Source organism: Amblyomma mixtum, chromosome 1 (assembly GCF_055824585.1).
Source record: "Amblyomma mixtum isolate Tamu chromosome 1, ASM5582458v1, whole genome shotgun sequence".
Taxonomy (NCBI): Eukaryota; Metazoa; Arthropoda; class Arachnida; order Ixodida; family Ixodidae; genus Amblyomma; species Amblyomma mixtum.
The window spans coordinates 42852910-42865436 of record NC_143012.1 but is presented as its reverse complement, the minus strand read 5'-3'; the positions used below and the strand labels follow the sequence as shown (position 1 = coordinate 42865436).

The following is a 12527-nucleotide window of genomic DNA, read 5'->3' as shown; positions in this document are numbered from 1 at the left end:
TGTACCCAGTGTGCCAAATCTGCTATAAAGTTGTTTTGTAGCAAATTTTAAGAAGTAAAGAATTTTGTTGATCAGGTTTCACTTCAAGATTCATTGACTTTAAGGTGTATTGCATCTGCCACACCAAGCCGGGACATTCTTAGAAGTGGCCATGGCATGGAATTGAGTTGAAAATATTTTGCACTGTGTATATATAATGCAGTCTAATTTGTAGTCCAATATCTTTTCATATTTTTCAGTGAATGACCTGCAACGGTTCTTCTTTGCAAGATATCCACAGCATGGCGGCATCGGCACCACAGATCAAAGGATGTTGTCACCAGTTTGAATGAAGATGGTTATTTTTTAAGTCCTGAAAACACACATGCGTGACTGTCACCAGTCTCTCGCCACCTCAAGTCTGCTACGCAATATCCGTCTTGTGTACATAGTGTGTGTGTCCTTGTAGTGGTGTTGACATATCTCGTGTATCCTGGCCATCCTATAGAATCTCTGCGGCGTGATTTTTGTACCGTCTTGTAAAAATTTTTTGCCACAAAGAATGTTTTGTGGCGTGGCCATTTTTCAGGAACAGGTTTTGCCATTCTGCGTTCCAAGAGCCTAGTCTTTGTGGGTTTTTTACGTATTTGTGCTGGTTCTTGCTTTATGTGGACGTTTGCTTACAGCAGCTGCTGTGCGTGGATTATTATTAGCTCCCCACTTTGTTGGATTAGCTCACTGAAGAGCTGTTTTTTTTTGTTTTTTTTTCTGTGGGAAGAGCTTGTGGTTTGTTTTTGCCTACAAGTGTCTGCTGGATCTCTTGCGCACACGCTGATATGCACATCGGACAGGCCTCTGGGCAGTGTCATGTCCTTAATTTAATATTTGTCTACTTAAAGAGCCATACAAGGCTGAGAACCTTTCCTCCCAGTGACTTCTAAGGGACCCTAAGTCTCTCCAGTTTTTTTGTTGGTGCATTTTTATAATCTCTGGATGTTTTTAAGACTAACTTTTTTTGAGCATACATTTGCAATTCTATTGCGATGACTATTCTCTGACACTTGTTCTTGAAGCAGTGGGGCAATTTGAAGTGTACCATCAGTGATATTGGCCCTCTGCACTGTGTAGCTGCCAATTTTTAGCTATTCACATTACATTTATTGAATGTTATATTGTGTGATTATGTTGAGTGTGAAAAAAATTCTCTACAGTGTCGTTATTTTTACGGGATTTATTTGCAGCAAGTTTGCTTGCGTAAAATTTGGAGAACTTGATATTTTTTTTTTGCTACACGTGCTGATGCAATCCGATTGATGCTGTAGCTTGTTTATAGATGGAATAAACTTTATACGATTCTGACTTTGTTGTCTGTGTTGCTTTATCATTGCTCTCTCCTACTCATGCAAACAAAATTGTCGTATGTCCGTGACAGCCAATAGAAGTTGCTTAATAATGTCTGCCATTGCAGGAGTTCCCGGGAACACCAAACTCTGAAGCATGTGCAATATGCAACAAGAAACTCTACCCCATGGAGCGAATGGAGGTGAGCGGACTACGGATGCACAAGAACTGCTTTCGCTGCAGCCACTGCAATTGTCATCTCAGGTGAGTGGCTCCCTTCGCTAGTGCGGTCATGCATAGTTTTGTTGGGTTCAGTGAGGAGCATATTAGTGTAGCTTTGTGCCATATCGGCTCCTCTTGTTAGCTACAATTACATGCATTACAGCTACAACTGCATTACAGCTACAACTGCATTACAGCTACAACTACGATGCATTACAGGCATTACAGCCACAACTACGATGCATTACAGGCATTACAGCCATAACTACGATGCATTACAGGCATTACAGCCATAACTACGATGCATTACAGGCATTACAGCCATAACTACGATGCATTACAGGCATTACAGCCATAACTACGATGCATTACAGGCATTACAGCTACAACTAGAATGCATTACAGCTACAACTAGAATGTATTACAGCTACAACTAGAATGTATTACAGCTACAACTAGAATGTATTACAGCTACAACTAGAATGTATTACAGCTACAACTAGAATGTATTACAGCTACAACTAGAATGTATTACAGCTACAACTAGAATGTATTACAGCTACAACTAGAATGTATTACAGCTACAACTAGAATGTATTACAGCTACAACTAGAATGTATTACAGCTACAACTAGAATGTATTACAGCTACAACTAGAATGTATTACAGCTACAACTAGAATGTATTACAGCTACAACTAGAATGTATTACAGCTACAACTAGAATGTATTACAGCTACAACTAGAATGTATTACAGCTACAACTAGAATGTATTACAGCTACAACTAGAATGTATTACAGCTACAACTACAATGTATTACAGCTACAACTACAATGTATTACAGCTACAACTACAATGTATTACAGCTACAACTACAATGTATTACAGCTACAACTACAATGCGTTACAGCTACAACTACAATGTATTACAGCTACAACTACAATGTATTACAGCTACAACTACAATGCGTTACAGCTACAACTACAATGCGTTACAGCTACAACTACAATGCGTTACAACTACAATGCGTTACAGCTACAACTACAATGCGTTACAGCTACAACTACAATGCGTTACAGCTACAACTACAATGCGTTACAGCTACAACTACAATGCGTTACAGCTACAACTACAATGCGTTACAGCTACAACTACAATGCGTTACAGCTACAACTACAATGCGTTACAGCTACAACTACAATGCGTTACAGCTACAACTACAATGCGTTACAGCTACAACTACAATGCGTTACAGCTACAACTACAATGCGTTACAGCTACAACTACAATGCGTTACAGCTACAACTACAATGCGTTACAGCTACAACTACAATGCGTTACAGCTACAACTACAATGCGTTACAGCTACAACTACAATGCGTTACAGCTACAACTACAATGCGTTACAGCTACAACTACAATGCGTTACAGCTACAACTACAATGCATTACAGCTACAACTACAATGCATTACAGCTACAACCACAATGCATTACATGTTTGACACCCGGTTTGCATGAGCTGCTTTTCTGTTTGTAACATGTGGCTTGCATTGTGCAGCCAGTGTTCTTCCGTAGCAGTTATACATGGAGGCACATGGAACATACGTAGAACTTGTAAACCTGCTTTGCATCTCAAGATCTATCTTTGACCACAGCTGTGGTAGAATGGCTGCAGCATTTTGCTGATGACAAGGTTGCAGGTACTTAGTGGTTAGGGCTCCCGTCTGCTGAACCAGATGACATGGGTTCAGTCCTGGCTGCGGTGACAGTTTCATACACAAGACACTCATATGCTCTGTGATGTCAGTGCACGTTAAAGAACCCTATAATAGGTGATCAAAGTATATCCTGAGCCCTCCACTACAGCACTTTTCACTCTTTAAGATTCCGCCTTCATCCTGTCCCCCCTCACGGCGCTGTTTGGGTGCCCACAGAGAAGTGACACTTCATCTTTTCGTTGCTCAAAACTAGTTTACTTCTTGCTTTTCAGGTTCAGTAGCTGTGCACAGCGGCCATATTTTTGCAGGAAGGCACGTACATTGGTATACTGAACTTCAGTGCACATAAGACCCCCAAGATCGCAGAAATTTAAAGCACTTCAATACTGTTCTTACAGCCCTTCATGTAGCTTTGAGACGCGAAAACTTGTTACTCATAAATAATCCATTTGTAGAGCACCTCTACATATATTCAGTACTGCCTGAACTATGACTGAGAGGAGCTTACGTTTAATGACTCATTAACTGGTGGCATGTTTAGAATCAAGCAGAGCATGTGTGCAAGAAATGGCCTGCCTTCTAGTTCCTTCCAAGCTGCTGTGTGCCCTGCATCTAACTGCAGATATTTTAAACAGCCTGAAGGTACTGCTGTGACTGACTCAAAATTATATGTACCGAGAAGGAAATGATCCTGTTGTATAAACATTAAAGCAGTCTGATGTGCTTCTGCATAGCTGACATGCTGCTGCATAGCTCCCTTGCCATTGAACACTGTTAAGTATGAAATACGTTTCGCTCCCACTCTGGGCAAGCTGAGACAAACATCGTCTGAAATGTTTCTGATAGGTTCTTCAAGTTCAAACTTTTCTGTCGGAACAGTAGGCAGCAGTATATAGCTTTCACCATACTTTCAGTGCCAAGCGGGATTCATACCAGCATTGGCACAAACAGAACAGGTTCATTTTCCAATGCTGTAGAACACTCGGCATCGCCACAACCTTTCAAGATGCACACTCGTAAATCATTGTCTTAGTATTTACCTTTTTGCTCTGAGCATCCAAGAGCTCGCATAACTCAGCCTGTTGAGGCAAAAGATAGAAAAGGTCACCTGTATTGCCAAACAGAGGCTTTTTATAGCTGAAGATAAGGGTGAAAAGTTGACCAAATTTGTCTAAGGCCGAAGAGGAGTGAGTGAGTGCTGCAGCACATCGCAGTGAAAGCACCGAGGGACACCGAGGTGGCACATAAAGTACTAAGTCCAGCTAAGACAAGCAGCTGGCCGCTAAGGTTTCTGAAGTTGCAGAGGCAGCCAAGGTGCCAGGGTGAGCAAGGACCACTGGTTAGGCCAGAGGGAAGCATTGTTCAAATGTTAAGGGAATCACCCAAGGTGGAGTAAATTTGTTATAACCCTTTAAGGTGCTTTGTACACAATTGTGTAGACAGCAAACTCACAGCTTTTTCTGAGAGACTAGTGCACCTAGCAGTGATTTCATTGTTTCAGTTGAACTGAGTAGCCTTCTTGTCGCAAATAAGTTGGTTTTTTGTGCCATGTAGCGAACGCAGTAAATAATATTTCACTCAACAGTGGGCTAGGTAGCACTTTGTCCACCATTTTTGTGCAGACAGATTTTGTTGCAAGTAAAAAAATTGATTATTTTTGCTCAATTTCGGGCGTTATGTGCATATTCGAAACGCTAAATGATTCCACGATTGCTAGGGTGCTTACCTGACACATGAGAACATTTCGGTGTTACTATTTCTAACAAATCTGGCACTTTGTACGGAATTCTGCACATCGTTGTACAAACTTACCTGCTGGTCTTTCACGCTCAAAAAGGTCTTTCACGCTGGTCTTTCACGCTTTTCTTGAGGCCTAAGTATACTACTTAGGTGAAAAAGTAACTGATTTCAATAAAACAAAAAATGGCGTCTGAAAGGGATAAAGGAGTATTTATTCATTGGCATCCACCCAAACGCATCCATATGGCTGCAAAGGAAAATTGTACTGCTTCTACAGAAACTTCATAGTTAAAGAAATTTTTCCTGGCCCACGTTCAGCAAGCAATAAACCTGACCGATACTAGGTTGCGGCGACCACTATCTAAAGTGTTTGAATGCGCTTCACCTTTCCAAGGTCCATGTGGCACCTTGAAACCTTTGAATATATAAAGGGAATTTCTGAAGGTCCTTGAAAACATCTGAAGTTCCTGATGCACTGAAAGGGGCGCCATTAAATTTTGCTTCATTTACACAACTCTACTGATCTTAGGCAGAATTCCACTGGTGCATTTGCAGCAGGGCATCAAATCTTTACTGCAGCTAATCAATCCACGACTGATTCAATTCTAGGTAGGCATGTGTGCATATGTATTGATGTCTCTTCCTGTGAATTATTGTGCTCAGTGGCATCTATGCATCCTGCTGTTTTTGGTCGAATGTGAGACAGTTGAGGAAGCATTCCTGTAATAAACATCTCGTAGGGTATGTACTATCGTGCTCAGTATGAGTTGCAATGCGCGGTCATCGACCGGGGCTCGTTCCGTGGTGTGCCTCCTCCAAACAGTCGCTCGGAATTCTGGGAGAAACTGCTGTTCCAGGAAACAACAGCACCCCCGCTCAGGAAAAAGTTTCTCCCAGAATTCCGAGCGACTGTTTGGAGGAGGCACACCACGGAACGAGCCCCGGTCGATGACCGCGCGTTGCAACTCATATTGAGCGCGATAGTACATTTTGTCACAATTGCTGCTGCTGCTGCCCTCTTCTGCTTCAACCGCCCTCCGAATCGATCAGGTCGAGAAGCATAGCTACTCCATGGGACAAACGCCCATGGTTATCCAGTGATGTCTTAAACCATGTCAAAACCAGCATACTTGGCGTTTCTATTCAGGATGTGATGGCACTACATCCTTGTAATTAAGGCTACATTCATCTCTGCTTGGCGGACAGTCACGAATTCTTGAAGATAAGTTCATCCTAGCAATTACTGTCGAGAGTTATTGAAATATTATACTCATTATCAGCCACAGGCAGGGAATTATGGAGCGAGAAGCAAGCTTGAACTAGGAAGTTGCAGTGGGAAACTTCGAAATTTCTTAGATATTGTAGTGGCTTGTGTGAGAGATGCTTTGGACAACGCGAGTGGCATTCCTAATCTGCAGGTCACAGAAAATTTGTGGGCCTCGATGGCTTCTGCAAGGCAGCATTAACACTCTTTTTGGAAGCTAAAAAGCGCTAGGAGGCTGAAAGTGCAAAGCAGCAGATGCATAAAAAGTTAACTTGGAGAAGAAATTGAAAGTTATGGAAGAAAGAGAAAGTTGGGAGGAGCTTCTGCTGAGTGGAATGCTTCAGGAGGTAGTTATGCTGACAACGCAGAAGTTAGAAATGGTGTAAGGTGGCTTGCAAAAACAGCCTGAGGAAAACAAAGGCACATGACATTGTTAGTTTCAGTATTCGTCTTGAACAAAAGAAAGCTAAGCTTTAATGAAAGATGAGACCAAACATAACTTAGCTTGTGTGTTTTCATTGTTCAAAGCTTCTACATGTAAAGTAACATTTTTGATGTGCAGGAAATGTTCCTTTCATAATTAACTGTTCTATAGTCTTATAGTCCTTGAAAATCATAACGCTGAAGAATTTTTTAGCTGAGAAATGGCAAGAACCCTACCTTTCTAAAAATGCATTTCATTCTTATATGTACACTCAAAGACTTGGTGGGCTGCAAATTTTTGTGGGGGCCTCAGAGTGTTTGTTTACTTTTATGAACCCACCTGATTGCAGCAAGAGTTTGGATTATTCAAGGCACGTAAATGTGCTTTATGGTTAGTCATGGTAGGGTTTCTTTGCTTTGATTACTTTCCTTCTTTGTGATGTAATGGTTGTTTGCCATTCCCCATGCAGGCTGGAAAGCTACACGATCAGCGGAGGCAAGCTGTACTGCGGACCTCACTTCAAGCAATTTTTCATAGCCAAAGGCAACTACGACGAAGGCTTTGGTCGTGAAAAATGGTCCAGGTCCGCTTCACCCGCCTCTCGGGAAAGCAACGAGGAGTACACGAACGGCGACCGGGATCACATTGGCATCCTCGACCAGCCAGTGATAGCGTAGCCGCCACCACACCTGCGTTCCAGCCACTTTCAGCCGCAGCCGTGCGTCGCCGTTGCCGCCACTTCATTGTGCCCTGAATTTCTCGTTTCCCCCCCCTCTAGCTCTACATACTCAGCATGCTCAATGTAAGATAAATTCTCTCTCCAGCCTGTTCTTTCCTGGTGTACCCTCTTATCTCCTGCGATTTTTTATATTGCTACCTGGGCGAGTCGTGGAGGCACTGTCTTTCGGCTGATCAGACAGGTTTGCATTTCATAACGAGGCCTGCCTCATTGGAGCGAGTGGTCCAGAAAATTTGTGCCCACAAGTCAAGCAATGTGTAGCAGCAAGCAAAAGTAAGTGCTGCATGTGGATGAGCATGAGAACAAACTCAAGCGGTTGTAGGCAACCATGGGCACAGTAGTAGAGGGGTGATATGCCGAACTGTATGTATTAGTTAGCATGTGTTCTGATGTCATCAGTTTCTGTTAGTAGGCTTTCCCTGATGATAGCAGAGAGATAGTGCAACAGAGTGATAGAGTATGATTACAGCAAATCTTTTGTCCCTTGGCTTTCATTTGTGTTGATTTTTCCCTGAAATATTGGTTCTCAACATCGTGTTCCTCTTATCTGTGCATTCATGTTTTTATGTGCGGAGGTTTTGTGCAATTCAGTGCTCTTTTTTGTATACGTTAGGAGCAAATATCTAATGTGGCAGCCCATGTAATTCTGTAGTCAGAGCCCTGCACTTTTTGATCCTGCAGTTCACAAAATGTAAGCTTCATCTACTCAAGCAGCAGCAGCGGGCTCTATGCTACGGTCTTGCGATTTTATATTTTGTGCTTTTAGCTGTCACTTCGCGCCTCTTAGCACTCCCTTTTTTGTGCAAGTGAAATACAAGAAAAAACACAAAGAAAAGCTAAGAGGAGATGTGAATATGACCCCTAGTGTGATGCTTAAAGCTGCTTTTACATGTAACTTCTGTTTTGTGCAACCCATCACAGCAGAGTCTTTATGATAACTGCAGGTTTTGTGACATGAGATTCACTCAGCTGAGTTACCCTTGCTTGCCGTATTTAGATCTGCTGTGCTGTGAACAGTCACTGCAGTTCGTTTGATGATTGCGATGCTAAGTTTGTATATTCTTAGATGAACAAAGGATGCTTAGTGTGTATTTATGCGGTTGATTCCACTGTACCCGATTTTAGTCACTTCATGCTTTTCGAGGCTTTTTTTTGTCCTGTGTCCTTTTTTATTTGTCTTTAGTTGCAGTGCTATAAAGATACTCCTGGATATGACGCGAGCTTGTGTTGACATGCAAGAACATCATTTGTATATAAAAAAAATCTCCTGATGTCAGTGTCAATAAAGTGTTATCTCCGCTGCTCCATGTCTGCCACTCAATGTGTGATGTCACATTCACGATGAAGAGTCCGAAAGGAAGCCAGAAGGCGATCATGAAGCGGATGACCACACTGTTGTAAGGGGTCCCAAAGTCCTCCGGATAGAGGCTCGGGTATGGGAACCGCTGCAGCACAACCTGCGGAAAGGCATTGCGTAATCTGCGACTGACATACCTAATGGTGAGTTGAGGAAAGAAAACCATGCAAGCGTTCTTAAGACAACCTCAAACATATGGAAAACATTACGGCTGCTGCCTACTTATGAATCCCACCTAGCTCCTCCACCTGTCCAGCGTTGTGTCGATGCACAATATGCTCTAAGCAAAAAAAGGCATAAATTTTTATCTCGCTAATATGTACTAGATGCCCTCTAAATATACCGGACCAGTGTAGTGAACGTGTATATTATAGCACGCATACATCACCATTAGTCTAACTTATTCCACTGCAGGACAAAGGCCACTCAGATATTCTTCCAATTAACCCTGCCCTGTGCCAGCTACGGCTTCCTTATCCATCCAAACTTCATCTCATCTGCCCACCTAAATTTCTCTCCTATAGAAATCACTGCGTTACCTTAAGAGACCATTTATTCTCTTCACTTCGCATTGCACGCCCTGCCTGTGCCCATTTCTTCATTCTCAATTTCCAACTAGGTACGTGTCATTAACTCACGCTTGTTCCCTGACCCATTCTGCTGTCTTCCTGTATCTAAATTACACCTACCATTTTCCTCTACAGTTTGTTGCACTGCCCTCGATTTAATTCAACCCTTTTTAGTTAGCCTCTACGTTGCTAGCCAGTAATATTCACCTCTCATATATTTTCTTGAGAGATATTAGCTGCTATTCACCTGAGAGTGCCTGGCAAGTACACTCCACCGGATTTCCGATCACTACCTGGCCTAAGTAAACGTATGCTAGCCAGCAGTATTCACCTGTTATATACTTTCTTGAGAACGGCCTTCCCCGAGAACTTGCTGCTATCACATGCCAGTTTTTGTTCCTGGAAATAATCAAGCGTGTACTTGCCAAGTGAAAATCTTCTATTTAAAAAACTTACAACTTATCTGTTACTTATTCTGTTTTTCATTTGTGCCCCACCCCTTATGTAATACCCTCTAACGAGGGTAATAAAGTGAAGTGAAGCTGCTATTCACCTACTGAGAGTGCCTGGCAAGTACACTCCACCGGATTTCCGATCACTACCTGGCCTAAGTAAATGTATTTGGACATTACTTTATATTTCTTTATATTAATCTTAGACCCATCGACCTGCTTTGTCTAGGTCCATGATCGTGCTTTGTAGTTCGGCCCCTGCGTTACCAATTAAGGCAATGTCAACAAAGCGGAGATTGCTAAAGTATATGCTCCTTTATCTTTTGTCCCGAACTCTTCGTAATCCATTTCTTTGAATACCTCCTGTGAACGCACGGCGCATCGAAGTATCGAAGTCATCATGTCTCCTTGCCTGACACCGTTCGTGACACAGAAAAAAAAAAAAAAATTCTGGGCCTAACGGCACGTTTGTTTGGGCTCAAATTTCGCGCAGAGGTTGCAATTGATGGTCAGTTTTGTTTTATACTACATTTAGGTTAGGGTGCTAGCCCGATTCGACAAGAATTATTGGGAAATCCCTATCGTCTACGGCGAGTTAAACTTCGCAGCAGTGGTACCCGTGGCGCCAACTCACGTCCACTTTGAGCGGTGGGAAAGGGCTGTTATATCCGGTGGGCGCGAGATGGCGCCAGGAAAGACACACTGAAGATTAGGACAATGACGAGGAGGCCAACTGGCCACCTGCTACTGTGAGCGCTTCTACCGCGATAAGCGATATCGCTTCCAAAAACAAGCTTGTTGGTTGCAAGGAAATCGGCGAGAATATGACTGCGCTTTGGAGCTTGGAAAGCTCTAGTTTGAATAAGCAGGCGCGCAAAGAGGGCTTACACTGCTCGACTTGGTATTTTTGGAAGCAGCATGGAAAGTCCGCTTAGTACGAACATCGGATACAACGAAGGCATTCCGCGTGACCGTCAGGTTCTTATAATTGGGCGCGATCTCCTCAAAATCTCCCAGAAATAACCCATCGAGACGTTTAGAATCTCCCTAAGAGGTGCTCATATTTCGCAAACACATCCAAAAAACGTACCCACAACCATCAGTGTCCAAAAAGTTGTGCATCCCAGGAAAAGTCCCAAAAGGTTAGCGCTCGATTTCTAAGCTCCGATTCAATAAAATTATTCCTCCTTTTTCATTCAACCTTCAGGTATCTAAGCGCACATATGTGCCAAATTTCAGGCCCATACTTACATTACAGGTGTTGTAATACACCTGTCGATCGCGTGAAGGCGTGTTCGCTCGGCCGTCCTGCACTTACCTCTTTACATGAAATGTACTAGCATTTTACACACAAAGAGAATATGAATTCAAAAAGTCACCCGATCCTGCCCATAAACAGCAATTAGCAGCGCCATACGGAAGTTATTTCAACCTAATAGCTGTGCCCTCCACATTTAAATGAATACGGCGAATTAAAAGCGAAAACTTCGCAGCAGTGGTACCCGTGCCGCCATCTCCCGCCCACGCTGCGCGATTGGGGAGGGGTGTTATCTCTGGTGGGTGCGAGATGGCGCCATGAAAGCCATACACTGAAGATTATAATAGTACGGGAACTCTCGCACTGCCAAGAATCTGATTAGGACAATGACGTGGAGGCCAACCAGTCACCTGCTACTGTGAGCGCTATGGCGTCAGCATTAATGATGGCCGCTTTTTTCTCTAGCTCTGAGAAATCTGAAAAATGAAGGAAGAAACGAGATGGGCGGACGCAGCAGACACGCGGTTTCGAATTTTCTGCAAGTTGAAACCCCCGCCCTAGAATTAGAGACTCGTATGAGCCTCGACGCAAGCTTCAGCGACGTGTTCTCTAAACAGGAAAAAAAAAAAAAAATCATTTTAATTCTGCTAAGCGGAAATTTAAAAAAAAATGTGCCAAGCCAACATACCTTGACGACGTTGCCAACGGGAACCCAGGGATGAAATAGAAGGCTACAACAGCTGCAACCATGAATTTAACGCAGCTTTCTTTCCTGTGCCTTCCCACAGCACAGCAAACGCTGAAACATATACGCGTCACACCCTCATATAGCGATCCTGTGAGTTTTAATTTCTTGTGTCTGTGGGTTTTAATGACATCATAAATGGAAGGAAAAGATTTCTGCTAGCCCCGGCATCTGCTATCGCTGCTGGAAGCACCTGAGCTGAGGTAAAGGATAGCAGGCAGTGGGTAGAAGTGAAATGAAAGGAGTGAGGGTACAGTAGAAAGGAGAGGGGAGAGGTACACTGTAATAAGTCTATTTACATATTCACATATGTCGTATAAGACTGCTTGAAGCCAGACGGGAGGGGGACGTCTTGAGGTAGGATCCGTGGCGCGCCGCACCCATGGTGCAGTAGACCGCGCGTGCGGAACAGTCCGGCGTGGGAGGCGAGATCAAGGCACAAGTAATCCGGTGGTGAGGAGCCACTAGCAACGCGAACACTGCACGAACTATACCGCTGCGACAGGATGGCTGGGCGACAGCGAAGTAGGTAGAGCAGGCTAATCCATAGGCACTCGCAGAAAGTGAGTGGTGGGTCTCCGAAGGTCCTTCCCGCCTATGACCGTAGTTGACGGTCACGCTGTAGTCGTCGGAGGCGCTGAGGAATGCAGGGTGCGTGCTAGGAGTCACCGATTGCCACCAACTCCACCGCCGCGAATACCGCCTCGAACAGCGGC

The 12527-nt window shown here is 43.6% G+C and overlaps 1 protein-coding gene and 1 long non-coding RNA gene across 8 annotated transcripts in view; one reads left to right on the top strand and one right to left on the bottom strand.

The window, feature by feature from the left end:
- The window catches only part of LOC149366156 (uncharacterized), a 213233-nt gene extending 204496 nt beyond the window's left edge, over positions 1–8737 (top strand). For 6 of the 7 annotated variants that reach the window (XM_089549116.1, XM_089549165.1, XM_089549148.1 and 3 more), the window contains 2 exons: positions 1448–1584; positions 7161–8737. In XM_089549116.1, coding sequence (XP_089405242.1) covers positions 1448–1584; positions 7161–7368 — 345 coding nt within the window. In that variant the 3' untranslated portion in view covers positions 7369–8737. Of the gene's footprint in view, positions 1–239; positions 1339–1447; positions 1585–7160 lie in introns of those variants that run through there. The other variant, XM_089549157.1, reaches the window with a different exon arrangement.
- LOC149366155 (uncharacterized) lies at positions 8168–9924 on the bottom strand. Its single transcript, XR_016283608.1, has 2 exons — positions 9688–9924; positions 8168–8887 (listed from the first exon to the last, which is right to left on the bottom strand). It is a non-coding gene; the product is annotated as an uncharacterized LOC149366155 (long non-coding RNA).
- Positions 9925–12527: the final 2603 nt, after the last annotated feature.